Source organism: Arachis hypogaea, chromosome 9, assembly GCF_003086295.3.
Source record: "Arachis hypogaea cultivar Tifrunner chromosome 9, arahy.Tifrunner.gnm2.J5K5, whole genome shotgun sequence".
Classification (NCBI taxonomy): Eukaryota; Viridiplantae; Streptophyta; class Magnoliopsida; order Fabales; family Fabaceae; genus Arachis; species Arachis hypogaea.
In genome coordinates, this window is record NC_092044.1 from 31,536,631 (window position 1) to 31,561,030 (window position 24,400).

Sequence of the window (24,400 nt, forward strand, 5' to 3'; positions counted from 1 at the left end):
TTTCTGAAAATTCTGAGTCTTACAAAAATAAACTTAAACAAATATTTAACCAACATCATATCCTAACATTTAAACCATTTATAACCATATATTCATTCATCTAACATATAGTGCATATTATTTCTATAAAAGTACCCTAAATATGGCAACACATCTATACTTTAACATAAGCATAAAACAAAAAACAATACCAAGTCGGTTGTTCCTACAATGTGTCAAGTCGTGTTGAATCTGTTAATGTCTCCATTGTGATTATTAGAGTACGCCATATTCTTTAAGTAATTTCAAAATATGATTAGAAAAAGATAAAAGTGGAAGAAAATGCCAAGAAATGAAAGTGAAAAACTCTTAATCAAGAGATGCATATATATATATATAGGTATCTTCTGCTCTTATTTCGTTTACCGTGTAAATGAGATAACATTACACGTATCTTGTTTATACTGTAAACGAGATAAGACCTTTACACAACATGTTAACAAACATGATACAATCACGTCGTCTCCTGCCTTATCTGGTTTACAGTGTAAACGAGATACGTGTAATATTATCTCGTTTATACTGTAAACGAGATAAGAGATGCGATACATTTCAATAAAAATACTACAAATTATTTATTTCGATAATTTATTTAAAAAAAATCCATATATTAAGATGCATACCTTTGGTTTTCTAAAATAGTACTAATTTTTGGTTTTGATTCTTTTTAGTATATTCAATTATTCATTTTTATATCTAAAAATAAGAGGTACTTACAAAGGTATACTAAAATAATGCGGTAATTAACGCAACACAAATTGAAAACAAAGAGAATGTCCAATGATGAATAATGTCTAGTGATGAAGCACTAAACCTATTATTACCAATGAGAAGTTGGCTTAAGTGCAGTGACAGCCTAGCTTAACATTTGTGCGAAATCAACACATAACAAAAATCATAAATTTTTCAGAAAAACTTCATTCTTTCACCTATAAGATTCACGCCTCATCCGTGAGATATTCCAGGCATGGAGCCGATGGGGTTACGCGACTTGGTGTCCTTATCAAAGGATAATGAAAACCCGCAGGGAGGTCACCAAATCTATAGGTGAAACAAAGAAAACCTTGTGGTACTGTCTTTTTCTTCTTGTTATTATTATTTCCAAGAGTCTTCACCATCACAATGGGTTGAAAACCGAAGTTCGTAGTGAACACGTCGTAGAGCTCCTTGAGTGAGACACAAACCTCGCCTATCACCTTGTCGCAGCGCAAGATTCGCTTTTGAAGGATTTGAATCATAAGCACCAACTGATTGTACTGAAGCTTGGTGTTTTCTACATAAAATCTCAAGAAACAAGAACGAATTGATGATGATCCAAACTTGGGGATGTGATTTTCTATTGAAGCTTTTTGCTTTGGAGAAGAGCCTCCAACCATGGAGACCGTGGCGTAAATCCGTTTTTTCCCGCCGCCAAGGCCGCTGGTTTCCTTCAGGCGGATATTAAAAGACCGGAAATCCATGCAGCCCTACAGTGGAATTAAAAGAAGAAATAGGAGTATAAAAAGGTGGAAGCCAAATTCTAATGGTTATTTTTAGAAGAAAGGACAAATCCGTCCCTGACTTTTTTTCTGGGGATATTTTCGTCCTCGAGGATTGGAAAATACATTTATGTCCTTGACCCTTTTAAAATGCGGACAAATTTATCCCTCCGTTAAAGTGACTCCATTGGGCTCAACGGAAAATGCTGACGTGGCTCTCGTGGCACTGACCTAGCCGTTACGGGAGCACACGTGGCATGTAATTTTATAAAACAGGATATATTAGTCCTCTCACACCTAACTTTTCAAAACAGGACATATTAGTCCTCCCGCCCCAAAACGATGTCGTTTCAAAACAGGACATATTTCTCCTTGACTCCCTCTTCCACCATCACCTACGCTGCCCCTCCTTTCCTTGCCCTATCCCCATCTCTCTCTACTCCCTCCTAACACACTCTACTCCCCTCTCCATGCGCACCCTCTACACCACACTCAACAATAAAGACAAAGATTCAAAGAACAAAGAAGAAGATGAAAAAGAAGGTGTTGCTTTTCTTTCTTTCTCTTTCTTTCTTTCTTGAAAATCAGTGTGAACGACCCATCAAAATTTCACACACTGAAATGCTTATTTGATTTCAAAGCTTGATTCTTTTCATCGTTTTCCAATTTGAGTTCCGCTCTGTTCCTTAAGACATCACCAAATTACTCTTTTTTATATTGAAAACCAAAGCCATTGGCATGGAAAGAGGCAGAGGAGTTGTGGCTCTGAAACCCACGGCGGCGGTTGCAGCGGCGGAGGTAAACAGATCAGGGCCGATGCCAGTATTGAAAGAAGTTAGATACCGTGGCGCGAGGAAGAGACCGTGGGAAAGATTCGCCGCCGAAATCAGAGACCCGTTGAAGAAAGCAAGGGTTTGGCTCGGAACCTTCGATTCGGCGTTATCCTTCTCATGTGCCTCATCTAGTATTGTGGTTTCAACATGATGACCATCCCCATTGGTTGCATTGGCTTCAACACCGTTGGACTTTTTGGGAAGCTTTCTTTCAAGTTCCTGAGTAGCTTCGAACTCTTCGGACTCATCCTCTTCAAATCTTTTAGGAAGTTCAATAGGATTTTGAACAGCTTCCACATCATGCTTTGCAGTGTCAGCATTTGGAGGCTCTTGTGCCACAGGCCATTGAGCAGCCTCCAACTCCTCGTACTTGGAAACTATCTGCTGCAGCTCATCATTAAGATACAAAGCTTCAAAAAGTGTGTCTTCATCATCTGTGGTGCTTTTCGCAATTTCCTTCATGATAGAGAGTGAGTGTTTGCACTTGTCCAGCAAACTTAGAGTGAAATCTTTCTGCGAAGGAACGATAAAATTGTAAATTCTATCAAGAAAATGTTATCCCACAAACTGGATTACATGGGGGGAAACATATCATTTTCTATCTATAACCTATCTCCATTTGATCCATGCCCTTGCATTTAAAAGCAAGTAACTGAATCAGAATTTCGATCTTCACAAATATATAGAACATACAAAATCTCCATGATGTAGTGAACAAAACACTAATTTATTATACTAGATAGGAATTAGACCTTCAAAGTTTTGGGCTCTGCCTCAGAATTTATTATGCTAGATAGAAATTCAAGACTGTTTCGTGCAACTACAAGAAGCTCTTTCTTCTCTTCAGCTGACATGTGTTGGAGACCGGAAGAAAAAGCTAAGTCATCCATAGAAACTAGTCCAGCTTCGGGAACAGGATAGCTTGAAGGAGGGTCTAATCCCTATTGTTGAAGATAAGACCCTAAATTGTGAGGAACACCGGGCGAACTTCCTCCTCCTACATCAAGTGGTTCAGCCCTTTCTTGCAAACTCTGCCATCAACCACAGAAAAATCATAACTCAGTTAAACCCTAAATTAAGAATGTAAAGCGCTCCAAAATTGAGCACTTTATCTTCCCATGGAAAATTCAATTTTGACATTCAATCATATATAACGATGCAAAACAAGGAAAGGAGGGGCAGCATAGGTGATGGTGGAAGAGGGAGTCAGGGAGAAATATGTCCTGTTTTGAAACGACATCGTTTTAGGGCGAGAGGACTAATATGTCCTGTTTTAAAAAGCTACATGTTTTGGTGTGAGAGGACTAATATGTCCTGTTTTATAAAGTTACATGCCACGTGTACTCCCGTAACGGCCAGGTCAGCGCCACGGGAGCCACGTCAGCGTTTTCTGTTGAGCCCAACGGAGTCACTTTAACGGAGGGATAAATTTGTCCGTATTTTGAAAGGGTTAGGGACATAAATGTATTTTCCAATCCTCGAGGACAAAAATGTCCACAAAAAAAAAGGTCAGTGACGGATTTGTCCTTTATTCTTATTTTTATGAAAAAACTGTTAATTTCAAATATTTATGTATTTTATATTTTAATTCTAAATATTTTTAATATATATTTTATATTATCACCAATAAACACATGTTAATCTTAAAATAGTAATAATAAGAACACTGATGACAACTTCTGAAATTCAGAATTTGTTTTGCGAAAATTCCAAAACTTAAATTATAATTATCAAAATTATTTTTGTTTTTTCTTTTTTATTGCCAATGAATTATAACTCAAATGGCATAGTAAAATTCTATCTATACTCACTGAAGAAGTCGTGGGTTTGAGTCTCCTTATCTTTGATAAAAAAATTGTTTTTTGTTCTTTTTATATAGAGTAAAGTATCATTTTAGTCCCAACATTTGGAGTAAATTCCAAAATTGTCCCTAACGTTTAAATCGTCCTATTTAAGTCCCTATAAATCGTTCTATTTAAGTCTCTAGCTTTTCAAATTTGGCTTAATCTTATTCTGCCCTTAGAGATCTGTTAACAAAATTGACGGCGGGACAAAATTGAGACGATTTTGAAACGTTAAGAACTTAAATAGGACGAAAATATTGGGGACAAAACCGATACATAAAAATAAATTTTAATTTTATCCTTCAATAATATTAATTTTTTACGGTATGTAGTTATTTAATTATTTTTTAACCACATCTAAATAAATTAAAGTTAATCACATTACTTTTATTCTAAATAAATTTATTTTTTTATAATTTTACTCTTAAATATTTTTACTCATCATCAAATGTTTGTAGAATGACTAGTATATAAACTTGAGAAAATGAAAAAAATAATACATATACAATAAATTATAAATTATATCTTTTATCTCTAATGTATCGAAATTCTTTAATGTTTAAGAGTAAAAAACTTTAAAAGTAAAATTAGAAAAAAATAAATTTATTTAGAATGAAAGTAACGTGATTAAGCGTAATTTACTTAGATGTAATTAAAAAATAATTGAATAACTATGTACCATAAAAAATTGATATTATTGAAGGATAAAATTAAAATTTATTTCTATGTATCGTTTTTGTCTCCAACGTTTTCGTCCTATTTATGTTCCTAATGTTTCAAAATCGTTCCAATTTTATTCCGCCGTCAATTCTATTAACAGATCTCTAATAGCAGTACAACATTGAGCCAATTTTAAAACGTTAGAGACTTAAATAAAAAAATTTAAACATTAAGAATAACTTTGAGATTTATCCCAAATAGTGGAAACAAAAATGATATTTTACTCTTCTATATATGTAAATGCTATAGCTAACAAATTGTTTTAAAATAATCTAACTTTTGTAGAGTGTAACAAAAAACAATTCATGTGATGAAGTTACTAACATTTAATAGAGGTCAAGTAGAAAAAACATAATAATGTTACAAAATTATATTTTAAAATTACCAAAATTTCTGCTTTTTCCTTTCAGAAACAACTTCAATTTTACTTTTAGGGATACTTTAGCTAGTTTCATATACTATGCTGAACGTTAATTTCTTTTTAAAAAAATAATAATAAAATCATTTTTTTGAGTCAGAATTCTCTACAATGGTCAATTTTTATTGTTTTTTAGATAGAATTGAGTTCAATTCAATGTTTATAAACACTTATTCAAATGGAATAATTAACCAAAAATTTTTAAAAATAATTTCAAAACTTGAACTGGCTCACAAAATTACTCAAAATTTTTTGAAATTTATTATCAAAATATCACCATTTAAAAACTAATTTCCCAAATATCACTTTTTTGCTTAGATGATAACTTGACTTGTTGTTTCATTTTTAATTATGATTGAAGGACAACATATGAATAATTAGTTTTAAAAGAATGATATTTTAGTATTAAATTTCGAACAAATGACGCATTTATTAAAAAAAGCTAATAATAAACTCGTGATATTTGGAAAAATAAATAAATCCCTTCACTCAACCAGACAACCACAAGTCTGGGATTATCACAAGTTCACAACCCTTATTTAGTTTTCTTAAAAAATAAATTGAACTGGCTCACTCGACTTACCTCTAATCTTAATCATTTCCTTAGAATCTGTGACTTGATGCTTAACGGTGAGTGTTTGGCAAAAAAAATAACAGAGTCTCGTTATACATCCAAGTTCATCCAAGTTATTTAGTTTATACCACAGAATTTCATCTTTTTCTTTCTTCTTCTCCTCCTCCTCCAGCTATTTTTTCTTCTCCTTTCCCTTTTTTTTTCATCTTTTTTTCGTTATCATCATCATCATCACCACCACCACCATACCAGACATCCATCTCCTTCTCCTCTTTCTTTTCCTCCTCTTCCTCTTTCTTTTTTATTTGAATTTCTTTGATCTCCTCTTTTCTTTTCTTCTTTCTCCTCCATCATCATTATCGTCATCAACAACAACACCAACATTTCATTAACATCTTTATTCATTCTGATTCTCTGTGGTGATCAAATGAACCAAAAATATTATCAAAATGAAACCATTATATAATACTAAATAAACCGAAAATGATCCATTATATAAATTCGAATTCAAAAACACCTGTTCCTCGAATAAACTGAAAATATTATCAAAACGAAACTATTGTATAATACCAAATAAACCGAAAATTGTTCATTATATAAATTCGAATTCAGTGTCAAATGAACTAAAAATTAGCTTAAAACGAAACCAGTGTATAATACCAAATGAACTGAAAATTGTCCATTATATAAATTCGAATTCGATGATAACAATAACTATACATATTAGAAGAAGACAATGACACTAACAATAATAATTATGATGATGATGATGGAGGAGATGGATGAAAAGGAAGGAAGGGACGAAATTCCAACAAGAGGAGGAAGAAGAGGAAGTGGGGTTATTGGAGACGACAGTAACAAAATTGAAAAATTGAAAAATAGAAGAAGGGGGGAGGGGGAGGGGGAGAAAACAGGAAAAAGAAACGCATATAAAATTGCTTGGCCGTGGAGAATTATTCAAAATGAAATAAAATAATTGCAGCACTCCAAAAACAAAGAATATATATGCTTTCATTGAATCATGTATGCATCTTGAATACAAATGATAATAATGAGTTAATGACTGGAACAATACGAACAACAATAATAATAATTGACAACATGCACTGTCCTGGACTAAGTCATATATGAAGAGCTACACAACTAAATTACATTGCATGTATATATTAATATATGTATTACTGCAAGAACCCCAGGGGGTTTTCCTTTTGGCAAAACAGCAGCTAAAATCTTATTTCCATCACCAAAAAAAATGAGCTAAATGTGAACAAACCAAAAATTGTATTGGAAATAAAATTAATTGGCAACTGAAACAAAACCCAGTTAAGCTAATGGGGTAGATTTGCGCTTTCAGTCATCGTCTGCATTCGGGCTTTGGGGAGTACCAGCAAGCCAGCCCCACATGCCACCTGAGCCCTGCCTCTGCTTTGCGCTCAAGGCGGCCTGCTCTGATACTGCTTTTTGCCGCTGGAGGAGTTCAAGTTCTTTCTGTAATGTACCAATTGTTTGGAGCTTCTGTCCTAATTCAGCTACCTCAACCTGTGATCCCAATATCTCTATTCAGTTAGAAAATTCATATACTTTCATCCATTACGAAAAGGAGACAAACACAAATTTTGAATCAGGGAAAGCGACATAAAGATGACAATAACAGAGGGATCATCCTATAATGATTTTCATATAAACATGGTTCACCAAGTCACCTATGAGCCAACCTCATCATAAGGTACCACGAGCAATAGAAGTTATATGACCACACACTTCTAGCAAAGAACGGAAAATTCCTATCTGGTTTCTGTTTTCATTTCCTATGTTTATTTTCAGGATTTTGAAATGGAAAAAGAGTGAAAATAATTAAAAACAGAAAACGGGATTGAACTGTTTTAAATTGTTGTCTCAAAATATCCTAAAAGCTAAAAACATTAAAAATGAAAACAAAATAGAAAGAGAAATCACAAGTCCTTAGAAATACAAATCAGAAAACATGATTATACTGTTTTTAATTGTTGTCTTCACAAGTCCTCATTGATCACATGAAAGGTTTTTCTTGAGTTGCAACTCTATGAAAAACTTAGTACACTGGTTATCGTTGGTGTTTACTGAATAACTTACCTACAAGTAGCTACATTTTGCACAATACAATAAATGCATCATAACGGGAATAATGATCACTTCACTCCAATGATTGTAACCAATGGTTCATCCCAGAAAGCAATTACTTAACGGCTGGTGACTTTTTAAGAGAGAGACTAACTATAATATCAAAAACCACTCTCACCTGCAAATCTAGCCGGAAAATGGGGAAAGTGGACCATTCTTGTTTTTCATTTAGGCAACAGAGATTTCACCATGGATTGTTCTTTAAACACACATCATATTTTAAATTCTACCCACTGTATAAATAGATTTGGGTATACATTTCTTGCTGTCACTTTCACTGTCATAGCAAATGTTCAAAAGCACTTCCTCATAATGTCCCAGGGAGGCTTTCATAAGCATTAATGCATAACTCTAATTTATTTGTTTTCGGATTTATTTAATTAGAAGGAGAATATATACAAAAGGGTGAGAAATCCTCACCTTAACTGCTCTACTTTGAAACATTAGATAAAAAAGATGATTTTCAGAAGCAGTACTGCATACCTCTAATTTGAAACACCTTGACTGCTCAGAAGCAAGCTGACCGCGTACTGATTGGAGCTCCTGCATTATCAGTGCAAGAGAAGTGAGGAAACTTGATGGCATTATAAAAGAATAAATGACATTCAAATTTGGTTTATAGATCATTCAGTTTTTATTTATTAATATATTTTGATCAACACTGTTTTTTCACATATTCTCCCTTCCAAAAGGAATAGAAAAGGGGAAATAAGAAACTAAGAAGGAAGTACAGGACACTTTCTGTTAGGGACTTTGCCAAAAGTCTTATATCGTATAATATGGGTATTAGATGCTGTTTTTAAAGTTTGAATGGTTCTTCCCCCTAAATAATTGGCTTTTAAGGTGTGATCTCCACTTTCTTTAGGTGCTTAACACTTTCCAAATTAATAAGTCCTTTTCAGGACTACATCAAATAAGGGAGTTGCCACAGCATGGTGAAATTATCTGATTAAACCAATAATCCACCTCATAGTAGCTTGCCACAATGATTAACTAAAGGAACTTCAACAATTAAGTAGTCAGTTACCTTGGAAAGGTCAGAATTGCGAGCTTCGGCATCTGCCAACTCCTGCTGTAGTTTAAGGGTATGTAACTTCTCATTGCTGAGTGTTGTTTCCAATTCATCTTTCTCAGCCTTCAGGACTGTTAGAAGATCCCCTTTCGGTTTCTGTACACCCAAAATATCAAAACAGTTATTAGCAGGAATTGAAATGAAATGCATCAATTGAGGAGATCATCTATGTATAGAAGTTGAATGGTCCAAGCAATGTTTAAGAAGTGAAAGTTATCTAAGCTTCCAAATGATTTTTAATTATTATATTTGCTTCAGTCCTAACATTAACAATAAGTGAATGTTACTGACTGGTCCAATGAAATGGACTGTACATGTTGATCTATGATGATCAAAGTGACAAAGGACAAGCTTTGCAGTAATACATACTGTAAAATCACCATTGTCAATGACAAGTTCCTTAATTTTCCCTTCATTGCCTGCTTCAAATTCGGACTCCACATCTCGGGTAGCATTTGTAGCATTGTGCACTGCAGAAACACTATCTGGTATGGAATTTTCAACTAGTTTTGACTGCAAAGTTGATTTGTGGCTTGGTTTAAGAACATAGACCTGAAGGCATAAAACTACATCAGGGGAGGCAGAATGATAAAACAAAAGCAGAAAGTAAAACAGAAAAGACCTAAAATTTTGGAATAGAAATCAATCTACCTCATTGTGGTAACGGCCACTGTATCCTCCAAATGATACAAGTACATCTTCACCATCATATGAACTTACAACCAAACTCAAGCCCTGTGCAGCAAAACATTTTAATTATCCTAAGCAGATGGAAGTAAATAATTGGTGAATGGTCTAGGTATATATTGGCTGAAGACAACACCAACTAAACAAAGAACAATGGTTAGAAACTATACCACAGCACATGCAACCTGGTAAACATTTATAACTAAAGAATGAATTTCAAAAATGGAAAACTTGATAACAGTATTTGCCACCATAGAACAATATCCACTTCAAATGGTTATTTTTCCTCAGTGGTTAAAAGTTTTGACAGAGTTCATTGTTTGGAATATTCCCACAATGAATGGTCCCCAAGTCACTACAGAAAAGTACCTCACTAGCAACAGGAATACGCTCTTGAACAGAAGTTACCACTGACCAAGTCAGCGTAGACATATTCAACACAACAGTCTCTGAGACCCCTGCAGAATAGCATGGAAGAGAACTTGAAATAAGTTATATATAGCAACAATAAGATCCTCAATAAATTCACAACACGTGCACACAGACGCACACACACAAATGTGCCGCACACACGCACGCGCACACACACACATATATATAGTCAGTATTCTAACGAACATTATAGATATAGAACATTCAAGATACATATACTTTTCTATAGTATATCATTATAGATACATATATCAGAAGTTACCCCAACAAAAATGCTTTTCCTTGTAAACTTTATTTCATGATGAACAGCATGCATAAAGATGCGTCAAATATAAACATTCTTTGCATACTACAAGAGTTCAAAAAATATTTGTTCACAAATAAGCAATGTTCATACAAGAAAAAATCATTCCACCCAAGATGAAACATTTTTAAGTGACAAGGTTGCAAAGTGGTATACCACTCTTATTGTCACCCCCACCGACAATGAACCAATTCTCGCCAACTGTCGCACCAGCATGTCCCGCACGTGGTGTTGGTTTTTCACCCAGTTGAGTTGGTCTAGACCATTCCATCTGCAAAGTTCAGAGGATTAGATAAGATCATTCTTTTATAGTCCACAGCCACAGAAGAGGTAAATTTTCTTACAGTCTGCAAATCAAGAACATGCAAATCATTATAGCAAGTTGCATGTGAGCCCCCACCAAAGATAAGCAAGTATCGCTCAGCATGCACAGCAGCAGCATGATCAGACCTCGGAGAAGGAGGCAAACCACTGCATATTGAGACTTAATTAACATTTACATTCATTTCTATTCATAAACAGAATAGGAAAAACCAGGGAAATTCATATTCACTACCGACAAAAGCGAGTAACTATATCATGCATCAAAGCCAAATTTTGGTATAAGCAATGACTTAAAAACACAGCAAAACATCAATTCGTGATATGACTTTTAAATTTTTAGATTACACCCCAAGACAACTAGCATTGCATCCCCCCAACCCCCTCTTCTGTGTGCACATGGAGGTGCAAACAACAGAAGAAAAAGAGATGCCAAAATAAGTAACCAGTTAAAGAGAAAGCATTGGTTCAGGAAACTTCTTACGCAGCTTCAATTTCATCCCATGTCAAGGTTTCCAAGTCAAGAATATGCAGATCATTCAAGAGAGTTCTCTTAGCATCTTGTCCACCAAATATCACCAAGGTTTTTCCAACTGAAGTAACTGATTGGCCTCCACGTGATACCTAGAAAACACACAAGAAAGGGAACTTTAAAGTCCATTACCATAATTACTTGACATAAAAAATAATAATAAACATAATAAGATCAACACTTTATTACATATCCAGAAGCAACTAAATTTTGCAAAATTATTAAAAACTACGGGTGTATGTATATTTGTCCCCATTAAAATATTATGTTTGCCTCCACACTAAAATAAAAATTATCCTATTGAGTTTTAAGTGAACAAAAACATTGTCTTATTTAATTTAACTATAAACAATGATAGATATCTTATAAATTTGGTTTAAAATTAAAGTTAGAAAAGAATATACCGCAACATCTCAATACAAAAGTCAAATAATAATAAAATAAATGTTGTTTGTCATAATATTTTATTATTCTTGTATATTATTTTTATTTTTCTGCCCACTACGTATATTTTCTGGGTCCCATTCCCATCACTGTGACTCTTGCCAGGCAGCTATTGGAAAGCAATCACGACAAATCACATTTTAAAATAAAGTTCAGAAGTTCCAAGACTTTTGGGTTAATAAGCATAAAAGGAAAAATAATGGATACATACCGGGGGTTTCCCATAAGTCTTTAGAGTTGACCAAGTTGCCGTTTGCAGATCAAACACTTTCACTGTTATATAATAATATCCATTAATATTTAGTAGTAAGAACACTTAATTGTTATTATCACAATAAAAAGAAATCCAGGGGTATAATAAAAGCCACAGAGAAGCAGGGAAAACCATATTCACAAGCATAAGTAAAATAGATGAATAAAACATCCCAAAGGAATGGAAAAACAGGTAATAACAATTTTCACGTATTCGCTTCACCTATGTATATTCACAACTTTAATCACTGCCAACAGTCTTGATTTCTCTTCACCTTAATAATTGTTGAATGAAATAATAGTATCAGGCTATTGGAGTTTCCTTCCATTAATCATTAAAGTGAAATGTAAACCATCAAATTTTGTCCAAACAAAATTTTCAAATTTCAAGTATCCCAGTTTTACATGTTTTATCTTTTAGACAGATGAAGGGGAGCCTTGGAGCAACGGTTGAGTTGTCTCCATATGACCTTGAGGTCACATATTCAAGCCAAGGAATCATCCCCAAATGTATTTATCAAATTAGGCTGGCTACATGACACCCTTTGGGTGTGCCTTTCCTGGACCAGCTTAATGCTGGATGCTTGTGCACTAGGCTGCCCCTTTTTTAGTTTTGGATAGATGTGATGCCAGCCATTAGTGATTTAATGGAAAGAATTGACATAAGCACATAATTTTGTACTTTTATCTGCTTAGGGTTTGTTTTGCTATTTGAGGTTTCTTTGAGAAGATGCCTTCTCTTCTAATAATAATTTTTTTTCTAAACCCCACCCCACCCACCATGGCAAAATAAAAGAAAGTGAGAGATATAGCTGTATACCTTGGATACTTTCAGAAGGATCTTTTGTATGCCCACCAATTGACAGAAGCTTAGAATCCCATGGAATCTATTGTGACAATGTTTTCATCATCATAATCCAAAATATTCTAGAATTAGTTCTAGCAAATAATAAAAACTCATTGAATATAGCAGATAAGATTATGCAGAGTTTTTCAAATGAGAAAAAACTTTTTTTAAATACAAACCAGTGAATGACCAGCACAAGGGCTTAACATTGGTGTAGATGACGAGTTTGTAGACTCAACTTCTGCCTTAGCCTCAACCCTAGACCAAGTCCAACTTCTCAAATCTAGAACCTGTATTTGTTTCCAGGTAACTGAGTAAATAGTACACAACTTGCAAATGTTGCGATTTCAATAAACATCACATGACACAATATTAGATATAAAAATACATAGCTTCATGCAACAAAGATACCAAACATATGCTTACATGAAGATCGTTAAGGTAACGACCATTGTGATTTCCACCATATATATACAATTTGTCTTGCACAACTGCTGCCCCATGCTGAACATACAACAACACAGTAGCTCAGGAAAAAATAAAAAATACAAGTTTTAGAGCATAAACTTGTAAAGCTAGTGAAGAAGAAAAATATATTTTTTTTAATAATATTTTGCATGAGCCAATACCTCATATCTGGCCCTTGGACGTTGGCCAGATACTGGAGGTGCAATCCATTGATCATAGACTTCAACTGAACTAAAGCCTTCAACAACAACATCTTTATCCTGGGTTCCAACTTGACTCCCATTATCAGTTGGAATAGTCTTTGTCTCCGGATAAGAGTTCCCATTCTCAACTACTGGTCCAACTTTGGAATTGTGCTGTAAAACCAACAATATATGACGACGGGGAAATTACAATTTTGACAGTAGCAGAAGTGCAGAAAAATATTATCTTCTCATTATATTCTCTTGATATAATTTTAAGAAGACAAATCTCTTAAATTAATTGAAATATAAAGATCCTAAATGGAAACACCACTAAACCATAGCATGACTCAAAAGAATATGTAAACTATCTGTCAGTTGCAAGGAACTGCATGCATGCAGCATACCTAAATAGACAGACAAATATAACAAGCAAAGCTCCTATACAGAAATTTGCAGAGAGTATAGATGAAACATATATATATATATAGCCTTAAGAATTACCCACATTCATTTGAACATCTATAACAGGCTCAGCCTCTACAAAGGAGTTAGATGCCCTCGAGTACCAACCAGGATCTTCTTCCTACACGACAAAAGGATTTTTTAAGGGTGAAAGTAGTCAGCAAACATTCAAAATCATACCAAGTAAGAATGGTGAAATAAACAAATTTGCATGGCACCTCCAATATTTTCACAAACAGTCGCATGGCTTCTGTAGAAGACATGTTTCCGAGCTGGTTCCAGCTGCATCGTCAACCAACAACAACCTTTTAATGATATCCACGACAATGATGTGCAACGACTAATTCATATTACAAGAATAACAATAATTGGAAAATTAAAAAAAAAAAAAAGATAAAACCAGCAGCATGGAGTGAATGATAATTACACATGAACACATCATATAGGAAATGGATTATGGATCAGATATCAGAGTGACTATATAGAAACTGCATAGATCGAAAGGCGGCAGGAATGATGAAAGCACAGAAACCAACCTTGCCCATTTGCTATGCTCCACAATCTTCCACGAACTCGGTTCCGGGATATTACAAGGTCCTATAGTAGCCTACAATAACAAACAAACAAACAAACCACACACTCAGCAAGAAAGATTAAACGAACTCCTCAAACAGCAAACCCTACTTCAATCCCCAAATTGCTAACGAAGCCAGAACTAATAAGATAAATCACAGGCAAATCAACAACTCATTCTCTCTTTGGCGCTGACACGTGTTGATCCGTGCGCATTGGATCAGAAGCAATGGTGACGTAAATGCAGCGAATTAGATTAATTGGCGAGAATATTTGGTTATGAAAACAATAGATCTGGAAGAAGGGAACGAAGAGAGGGAGAGTGAGAAATGCCTGTTGGTAGAGAGTGTAGAGAAGGAGGGCGGTGGATTTGGCGAACTTGGCGGTGAGAGCTTTGGTGGGAGAGTTGGATCCGTCCAATCCGACGTAGGAGGCCGCGGCGAAGAAGCGCTCTGGGTATTGTAGCCCAGAGCTTGCTCTCGCCATCGCCATGGAGATATAATAGAATCACTCTTTCCTTCTTTTGTTTTCTTTTTCTTTTTCTTTGTTTCTTGTTCTTCTTTTGCTGCTGCTTGTGCTTGGTTTGTGTCTGGAATTGAGATCCAGCAATTCCAATACTGAAGTGAAGAAACACCCTCCTGGCTGGCTACAAACGTGGGAGGGATGGTGTTGTCCGTCTTGTGACGAAGCCAAGGGAATGACAATGAATTTACAATTACAACACCGGATGCGTAAGGGGGAAACGGTATTTCATTTATTTATTAATTTATTTTAGGAGTCAATTGAAAGCTCTAAGGTAGCTTTTAGGATGATTTTGTTTGCTTAGGTAGAGTTGAAATTAAAATTTTTATTTTGGGATATATAAATTTGAGTCTCTTCACTCTTCATAGTTTCTTAAATCAATATGTCTTTAAATACAAGTCATTTACATATTTAAATTTATACAAATTTCTTTAACCTAATTCATCTCACGTATCATTATCTAACTAACTTTTCAATTAATGCGTGAATATATAACTATATTTTTTGAAAGAATTTTATTTCCTTTTTTGAATTTATTCGGCGTTTTCGATCTACATTCTCTTTCATCATTGCCTTTCTCTTCGTTCGTTTTCTGCGTTGTCTTCCTTTGTTTTTCTCAATTTCCTTCGTTCTCTATGTTTTTAAATTAGTTTTGAACAGTTATCTCATTGTCGAAGATAATTAATTATTCAAGTTCAGATTATCAATTGAACCAGAGCGAAGTGGATTATTGTTTTGAATCGAATCAAGTGGCTGAGGTGTAGTTCTTCTAGTTAATATTTTCGTTAGTAGTTTATGATTCGGTAGGTGAATAATGTTGTTTTTGTTCGTGAAACTTACTGTTCATCGTTGATGGTTTGAATTGAACGTAATATAGAAGTTCTGCATCAAAGGAAATATTTTTGAGTATTTATAGCAAATTTCGGTGTAAAACTAAGACATTTATATGTATTGTTTAAGAATTTTTAATGAATTTATACTGATAAGCTTTGCATAATTCAAAATTCTTCCTCTTCTTTCTCTCTCATCTTTTGCTGCTACTTCTTTTTTTTTTTCATCATCATCATCACCATCTTCTTCTTCTTCTTTTTCTTATTCATCTTTTCCTTCTTGTTTTACCTTTTCAAGTTTTTTCTTATTTTACTCTCTTAACAAGAATAAAAACCAAAAAAACCAAACAAAAAAGAAGAAAAAACACATAATGCTACAAAATTACTTGGAAGATGATAAACTTACATTCATTCAACTAAAAGAAAAAAATAAAAAAAGAAGAAGAAGAAGAAAATGCAGCATTAAAGAAAATATTTTTGTACTGATAAATTCTGCATAATTCAAAACTCTTCCTCTTCCTCTTCCTCTTTCTTCTCCTCATATTCTGTTACTTCTTCTTTTTTTTTTCCATCATCATCACCATCATCTTCTTTTTGTCTTACTCATCTTTCTTTTCTTATTTTACTTTCTTAAACTTTTTCTTGTTTTACTTTCTTAATAAGAATAAAAACAGAAAAATCAAACAAAGAAGAAGAAAAAACACACAACACTGCAAAATTGCTTGGAAGAAAATGAACTTACATTCATTCAACTAAAAGAAAGAAAGAAATAAGAAAAAATGTAACATTAGAGAAAATATTTTTGTATATTTGTAGTAAATTTCGGTGTAAGACTAAAACATTTATGTGTATTATTTAAGAATTTTCAGTGAATTTGTACTGATAAATTCTATATAATTCAAAACTCTTCCTCTTTCTCCTTCACATCTTCTGTTACTTCTTCTTCTTTTTTTCATTGTCATTACCATCTTTTTCTTTTTTTTTCTTATTCATCTTTCCTTTCTTGTTTTACCTTCTCAAGTTTCTTCTTGTTTTAACTCTCTTAATAAAAATAAAAAAAATCAAATAAAGAAAAAGAAGAAATGCATAATGCTGCAAAATTACTTAAAAGAGGATAAATTTATATTCATTCAACTAAAAGAAATAAAGAAATAAGAAAAAAAGAAAGAAGACGAAGAAAATGCAGCATTAAAGAAAATATTTTTGTGTAATTACAGCAAATTTCGGTATAAAACTAAGATATTTATGTGTATTGTTTAATAATTTTCGGTGGATTTGTACTGATAAATTCTGCATAATTCAAAACGCTTCATCTTCTTCCTCCTCATCTTCTATTGCTTCTTCTTCTTCATTTTCTTATTTCATTTTCTCATATTTTTTTCGAATTCAGCTTTAAAACTTTCTTCACTTTTGCGACGATTTGAGAGATCTTTGAGATATTTTTATTGTTGTTTAAATTTTGAGCATTGCATTAATTGAGGAAAGAAAAACTGTTTGTGCTATTCAAGAGTTGGGGAAGCGCGTGCTTACACGCAATCTAAACTGAGGGTTGTTTTTGTTGAGTTTGGCCCAATTTGTATGAACCGGTATGCCAAAAAGACTTATATGTATAGTAAACATTTTCTTAAATATAAGGATACAGGGAATCAGAGGCTAAAATTTTAATAATATTTTTTAAAAAATATCTTTATTTAATTTTTTAAATTTTATATTTAATTTTTAATCTTTATATTTATCTTAAACTAAATATAATACTAAGACATAATTCAGTTTGATATATTTTATACTAAATATAATATAAAAATTTAATTTAATTTTTATCTTTCAATCTCAATTTCCCATCCAAATACTGTTTAAAAGTTTTTTCAATTTAAAATTTTAAATAGAAAAATACAATATTTACTTCGACGATCATTTTAAAAGATTTATGAAAAAAATTAATAAGTCATTTTTATAGTAAATTTAATTAAGTTTTTTTTAAAGAATTTTTATTATAGTTATCAGAATCGAACCGGTAATTAATTGGGTTATATAACTAAATTATTGGATTATTAGTTCCTTCGATGGCTCATTGATCCATCCAATTGACCCAATCATAATTAAATAAAAATATAAAATCAAAATCAAAAGTTAAAATTTAAAATGTACGTGTTTACAAATATATTAATAATAATTAAGTATTAATTTTTAGACATAGAACTTGTTTAGGTGAGCTTCTAAGAAATATTTTTTTTCGAGTTATTTTTTTAAAAAGATCTTATAAAAAAGTAAAAGTACTTTTATGTTTGGATATCTCATGCAAAAAGATTTTTTTTATCTATCAATTATGTTTGGGTATAACAATATAAAAGTACTTTTTATTTATTTATTATATGAAAAACATCTTTTTTTAGAGAAAATATCTTTTAAAAAAATATGTAAGTTGTAACTTTTTAAAAAAATATTTTTTATTTTTCTATTACTTTTACTTTTATTACTAAAAATTTACCAAACAGACTAAAAAATAGAAAAAAAAAGATCTTTTTCATTAAAAAATATCTATTTTTTATTAACTTAGAGTCAATTTGAATAGGTCCATAAGTATTTTTTTATTTTTAACTTATGAAATGGTATAGTATTAATGTTTGGTACAATTTTTAAAACCAAATTGTAACTTTATAAAAAGTTATTAAGTAATTACCAAATCAGTCTCTAAAGATTTCAAAAGCGGACATTTTAGTCCCCAAGAAAAATTAATACACAGATCAATCCCCAAGGTTTTACTCCAGCAATCAAATCAGTCCCTAGTTCATTTTTCGACAGAATAATTACCCAAATCAGTCTCCAAAATTTTAAAAACGGACATTTTAGTCCCTAAAAAAATTAATATACAAATCAACCCCCAACGTTTTTCTCTATCAGACATAACAGTCCTCCATCCAATAAAATAAAATAAAATTATTATTATTTATTACACAATAATACTATATCATGATTTTTTTTGTATTTTTGGACAAAAATAATGATAAATTTATTCATTAGATTCTTATGTATGTATTTCTAATATAAAAAAGCATATAATATATATATATATATATATATATATATATATATATATATATATATATATATATATAGTCACTCAATAATAATAATAATAATAATAATAATAATAATAATAATAATAATAAAATTATTAGAGATTATTCTACAAAAAATTTAAGGTTAAAAATATTTGATATTTTTGTATCTAATATAATAAAAAAATATCCTACTTTAAAAAAACATATTTGTTTAAAGAAAATGTTTTAATTTGAATTTCAAAACATCGTTATAAACTTAGCTTTATGTATGTGGACGATGACACTAGCATATTAATACACTCTTTTCATTAGAAACAAGTAAGGTGAATAACATGCTTTGAAATCCAAATTAAAATACATTTTTTAATACAAACATGTTTTTTAAAGTACGACATCTTTTAATTATATTAAGGGATAAGTATGGTTATGGTCCCAAAAGTTTTGCGCCAGAATCGAATTCGTCCCTCTTCTAATTTTTTATTTAGAATCGTCCTTAACGTTTTTTTCGTATTAAAATCGTCCTTTCTTAAATGTCCGTTCTTAAAATCTTTGAGGACTGATCTGGATAATTACTCTATCGAAAAATAAACTGGGGACTGATTTGTTTGCCGGAGTAAAACCTTGGGGATTGATCTGTGTAATAATTTTTCTTGGGGACTAAAATCTCCGCTTTTAAAATCTTTGGGGACTGATTTGGATAATTACTCAAAGTTATTTAAGTACTTATAGAGAAGTTAAAAAAATGACTTCTCTTATAATAAAAAGCTTTTTATCACTCTTCTTTTAAAATATGCACTTTAGGACTAAAAGACCAAATACAAAATAACTTATTTATAAGCTACTTTTAATATATGTATTTTTATTGTTTAAGCTCTTTTTTAAAAGGAGCTTAATTAAGTTGTTTATTCAAACTAGACCATAATGGCGCTCAAACAAATACATAACTAATGATGCAAAAAGAGATCATAAATTAGTCACTAGTACAAAATCCTTTCTCAATTTAAATGAAATAGAGAAGGCCAAAAATAACATCAATAAATCAAATCCAAGAGCCGATCTGAAATCAGCATTTATATCTTTATAGGACAGATTTATAGCTTGACCAACAATTCCTTCATTTTGATTTGCATCTATATCTATATTTGTGTATTTTTTACAAATCAATATCAAGAATAATTCATAATAATACAAAGAGAAAGTATGGGAACAACAATTTAATTGAATAATTCTGAGTTACAGAAAGCATGAACTACATTTTCAGCAACAAATTCAACTATAATAAATTTCAATAACAAAAGATTTAGTTCAAAAGATAATTTATAAATTTACAGTAATAAAAAATTTAGCTACGTTATTTCAGCAAAACAACAATAGATTCAATCTTCAATGATGATAATCAGTAACAAATTCAACTCAGAGATGATTTTCAACACTTAAAGAATTTAACTAAGTGATTATTCAGCAATACAACAACAAATTCAAGGTTCAATCAATAACAAATTCAACTCAATGATGATTTTCAACGACAAACAAATTTAAGCTAAGTGATTATTTCAGCAAGACGGCAACAAATTCAAGGTTCAATGATGATAACCAGAAATAAATTTCAGCAATATATTCAACTTTCAACAACAAAATTGAAACATAAAGAATTGGAAAATTTGTTGGAACTCACAAAATTGGGTTGCGTGAAGAAAGCCGACGGTGAGACTCAAAGCAAGAAGACAACAACGAAGACCAGCCCACGGGGACTAGTGCACAAAATTGTGATCTCAATGGTGCCAACAACTTGGTACGCACAATTGTAATCTCAACTCTTTTTCACAACTTCGCACAACTAACCAGCAAGTGCACTAGGTTGTCCAAGTAATAAACCTTACATGAATAAGGGTCGATCCCACGAAGATTGTTGGCTTGAAGCAAGCTATGGTCATCTTGTAAATCTCAGTCAGGAAGATTCAAATGGTTATAGAGTTTTGATAATTAAAAGATAAATAAACATAAAATAAAGATAGAGATACTTATGTAATTCATTGGTGGGAATTTCAGATAAGCGCATGGAGATGCGTTGTTCCTTCTGCATCTCTGCTTTCCTACTGCCTTCATCCAATCCTTCATACTCCTTTCCATGGCAAGCTGTATGTTGGGTGTCATCGTTGTCAATGGCTACTTCTCGTCCTCTCAGTGAAAATGGTCCTCTACGATTTCTGTACGGCTACTCAACTGTCAGATTTCTCGTCTCGGATGAAAAATACCATGCACAGATATCGTATGGCTAATCAGCTGTTGGTTCTCGATCGTGTAGGAATAGGATTTACTATCCTTTTGCGTCCGTCACCATGCCCTACAGTCGCGAGTTTGAAGCTCGTCACAGTCATCCCATCCCAGATCCTACTCGGAATACCACAGACAAGGTTTAGACTTTTCGGATCTCAGGAATGCTGCCAATGGATTTTAGCCTATACCACGAAGACTCTGATCTCAGACTCAGATGCTCTGTTGTCAGGAGAGACGATGTGAATCGTTGAAGAGAGATCCAAGAGATATAAATTCAAGCTTGTTTTCATGTAGAACGGAAGTGGTTGTCAATCACGCGTTCATAAGTGAGAATGGTGATGAGTGTCACATAATCATCACATTCATCATGTTCTTGTGTGCGAATGGATATCTTAGAATAAGAATAAGCATGAACTGAATAGAAGAACAATAGTACTTTGCATTAATACTCGAAGAACAGCAGAGCTCCACACCTTAATCTATGGTGTGTAGAAACTCCACCGTTGAAAATACATAAGTGATAATAGTGTTCATTGGCTTCGGCCTCATAGGGGGAACCATAATGACCAAGACGATCTAAGGATAATCCAAAGATGTTCAAAAAGATATGAGTACAATAGTAAAAAGTCCTATTTATACTAAATTAGTTACTAGAGTTTACAGAAATAAGTAAATGATGCAGAAATCTACTTCCGGGGCCCACTTGGTGTGTGTTTGGGCTGAGTATTGAAACTTCCACGTGTAGAGGTCCTCCTTGGAGTTAAACGCTAGTTTGTAACTTGTTTCTGGCGTTTGACTCTAGCTTGCAAATTGTTTCTCGTGTTTAACGCCAGAATAGGGCAGAAAGCTGGCGTTGAATGCCAGTTTGCGTCATCTAAACTCCGGCAAAGTATGGACTATTATATATTGCTGGAAGCCCTGGATGTCTACTTTCCAACGCAATTACGAGTGCATCATTTGGGTTTCTGTAGCTCCAAAAATTCTATTTCGAGTGCAGGGAGGTCAGAATCCAATAGCATCAGTAGTCCTTTTTCAGCCTCTGAATCAGATTTTTGCTCAGGTCCCTCAATTTCAGCCAGAAAATACCTGAAATCACAGAAAAACACACAAACTCATAGTAAAGTCCAGATATATGATTTTTGCATAAAAATATACTAAAAAGTAGCTAGATCCTACTAAAAACTATCTAAAAACAATGCCAAAAAGCGTATAAATTATCCGCTCATCACAACACCAAACTTAAATTGTTGCTTGTCCCCAAGCAACTAAAAATTAAATAGGATAAAAAGAAGAGAATATACAATGAATCTCACAATATCAATGAAACTTAGTCCCAATTAGATGAGCAGGGCTAGTAGCTTTTTGCTTCTGAACACTTTTGGCATCTCACTTTATCCTTTGAAATTCAAAATGATTGGCATCTATAGGAACTCAGAATTTTAGATAGTGTTATTGATTCTCCTAGTTCAGTATGTTGATTCTTGAACACAGCTACTGTATGAGTCTTGGCCGTGGCCCTAAGCACTTTATTTTCTAGTATTACCACCGAATACATAAATGCCACAGACACATAACTGGGTGAACCTTTTTCAGATTGTGACTTAGCTTTGCTAAAGTCCCCAATTAGAGGTGTCCAGAGTTCTTAAGCACACTCTTTTTGCTTTGGATTACGACTTTAACCACTCAGTCTCAAGCTTTTCACTTGGACCTTCATGCCACAAGCACATGGTTAGGGACAGCTTGATTTAGTCGCTTAGGCCTGAATTTTATTTCTTTGGGCCCTCCTATCCATTAATTCTCAAAGCCTTGGATCCTTTTTACCCTTGCCTTTTGGTTTAAAGGGCTATTGGCTTTTTCTGCTTGCTTTTTTTTCTTTTTTCTTTCTTTCTCTTTTTTTTTCGCTAATTTTTTCTTTTTCACTGCTTTTTCTTGCTTCAAGAATCAATTTCATGATTTTTCAGATTATCAATAACATTTCTCTTTGTTCATCATTCTTTCAAGAGCTAACAATTTTAACATTCATAAACTTCACTATAAAAAATATGCACTGTTCAAGTATTCATTCAGAAAATAAAAAGTATTGCCACCACATAAAAATAATTAAACTAATTTCAGGATAAAATTTGCAATTCAAGTACATCTTATTCTTTTGTAATTAAGCACCTTTTTCATTTAAGAGAGGTGAAGGATTCATGGAGTTATTCATAGCTTTAAGACATAGACACTAGACACTAATGATCATGTAATGAAGACACCAACATAGACAAACATAAAGCATCAAATTCGAAAAACAGAAAAATAAGAACAAGAAAATTAAAGAACGGGTCCACCTTAGTGATGGCGGCTAGTTCTTCTTCTTTGAAGATCCTATGGAGTGCTTGAGTTCCTCAATATCTCTTCCTTGCCTTTGTTGCTCCATCCTTAGTGCTTTTGGTGCTCCTATCTTTAGTTGCTCCCAATAGTTGTGTGGAGGAAAATGTATCCTTTGAGGTATCTCAGGGATTTCTTGATGAGGAAATTCCTCATGCTCTTGTTGAGGTCCATGAGTGGGCTCTCTTGTTTGCTCCATCTTCTTTTTGGTGATGGGCTTATCCTCTTCAATGGGATGTCTCCTCTATGACAATTCCAACTGAATTGCATAGGGATCACCTTTTTCTTGGCCACAACTTCATAGAAGTGGTCTTGATGGACCTTTGAGATGAATTTCTCCATCTCCCATGACTCGAAGGTGGAAGCTTTTGCCTTCTCTTTCCTCTTTCTAGAGGTTTCTCCGGCTTTAGGTGCCATAAGTGGTTATGGAAAAACAAAAAAGCAATGCTTTTACCATACCAAACTTAAACGGTTTGCTGGTCCTTGAGCAAAAGAAGAAAGAAAGAAGGGGAAGAAGAAGAAAAAGAGGAGATAGAGGGTGGTGTGTGGTTCGGCCAAGGTGGTAGGAGAGTGTTTGTGGAAGAGTGGATGGATGTGAGTGGTGTTTTGGGTAGAGTGTTATAAAAATGTGTGAGGGGGAGAGAGAGAGGTGGGGTAGGTGGGGATCCTGTGGGGTCCACAAATCCTGAGGGGT

General features: G+C 33.1%; 1 protein-coding gene across 1 annotated transcript; it reads right to left on the minus strand.

Moving 5' to 3' along the window:
- Nucleotides 1-6,897: 6,897 nt before the first annotated feature.
- Nucleotides 6,898-15,417, minus strand: LOC112710818 (acyl-CoA-binding domain-containing protein 4). Its single transcript, XM_025763234.3, has 18 exons — nucleotides 14,979-15,417; nucleotides 14,609-14,679; nucleotides 14,291-14,354; nucleotides 14,116-14,193; nucleotides 13,587-13,781; nucleotides 13,384-13,461; nucleotides 13,137-13,247; nucleotides 12,931-12,997; nucleotides 12,070-12,131; nucleotides 11,367-11,506; nucleotides 10,906-11,032; nucleotides 10,718-10,832; nucleotides 10,195-10,283; nucleotides 9,790-9,873; nucleotides 9,508-9,690; nucleotides 9,094-9,234; nucleotides 8,550-8,609; nucleotides 6,898-7,445 (listed from the first exon to the last, which is right to left on the minus strand). Exons 1-18 carry the CDS (start codon nucleotides 15,135-15,137, stop codon nucleotides 7,257-7,259), a joined length of 2,013 nt encoding a protein of 670 aa, XP_025619019.1. The 5' UTR covers nucleotides 15,138-15,417; the 3' UTR covers nucleotides 6,898-7,256.
- Nucleotides 15,418-24,400: the final 8,983 nt, after the last annotated feature.

Excerpts from the sequence above, each read along its gene's own strand:
- LOC112710818 (XM_025763234.3), bottom strand. The coding sequence starts at position 15,137 with ATGGCGATGGCGAGAGCAAGCTCTGGGCTACAATACCCAGAGCGCTTC. Across the intron at positions 11,507-12,069 it reads AGACTTATGGGAAACCCCCG|GTATCACGTGGAGGCCAATC; the intron begins GTATGTATCCAT and ends TGTGTTTTCTAG. Across the intron at positions 9,691-9,789 it reads GTGGCCGTTACCACAATGAG|GTCTATGTTCTTAAACCAAG; the intron begins GTAGATTGATTT and ends TTATGCCTTCAG.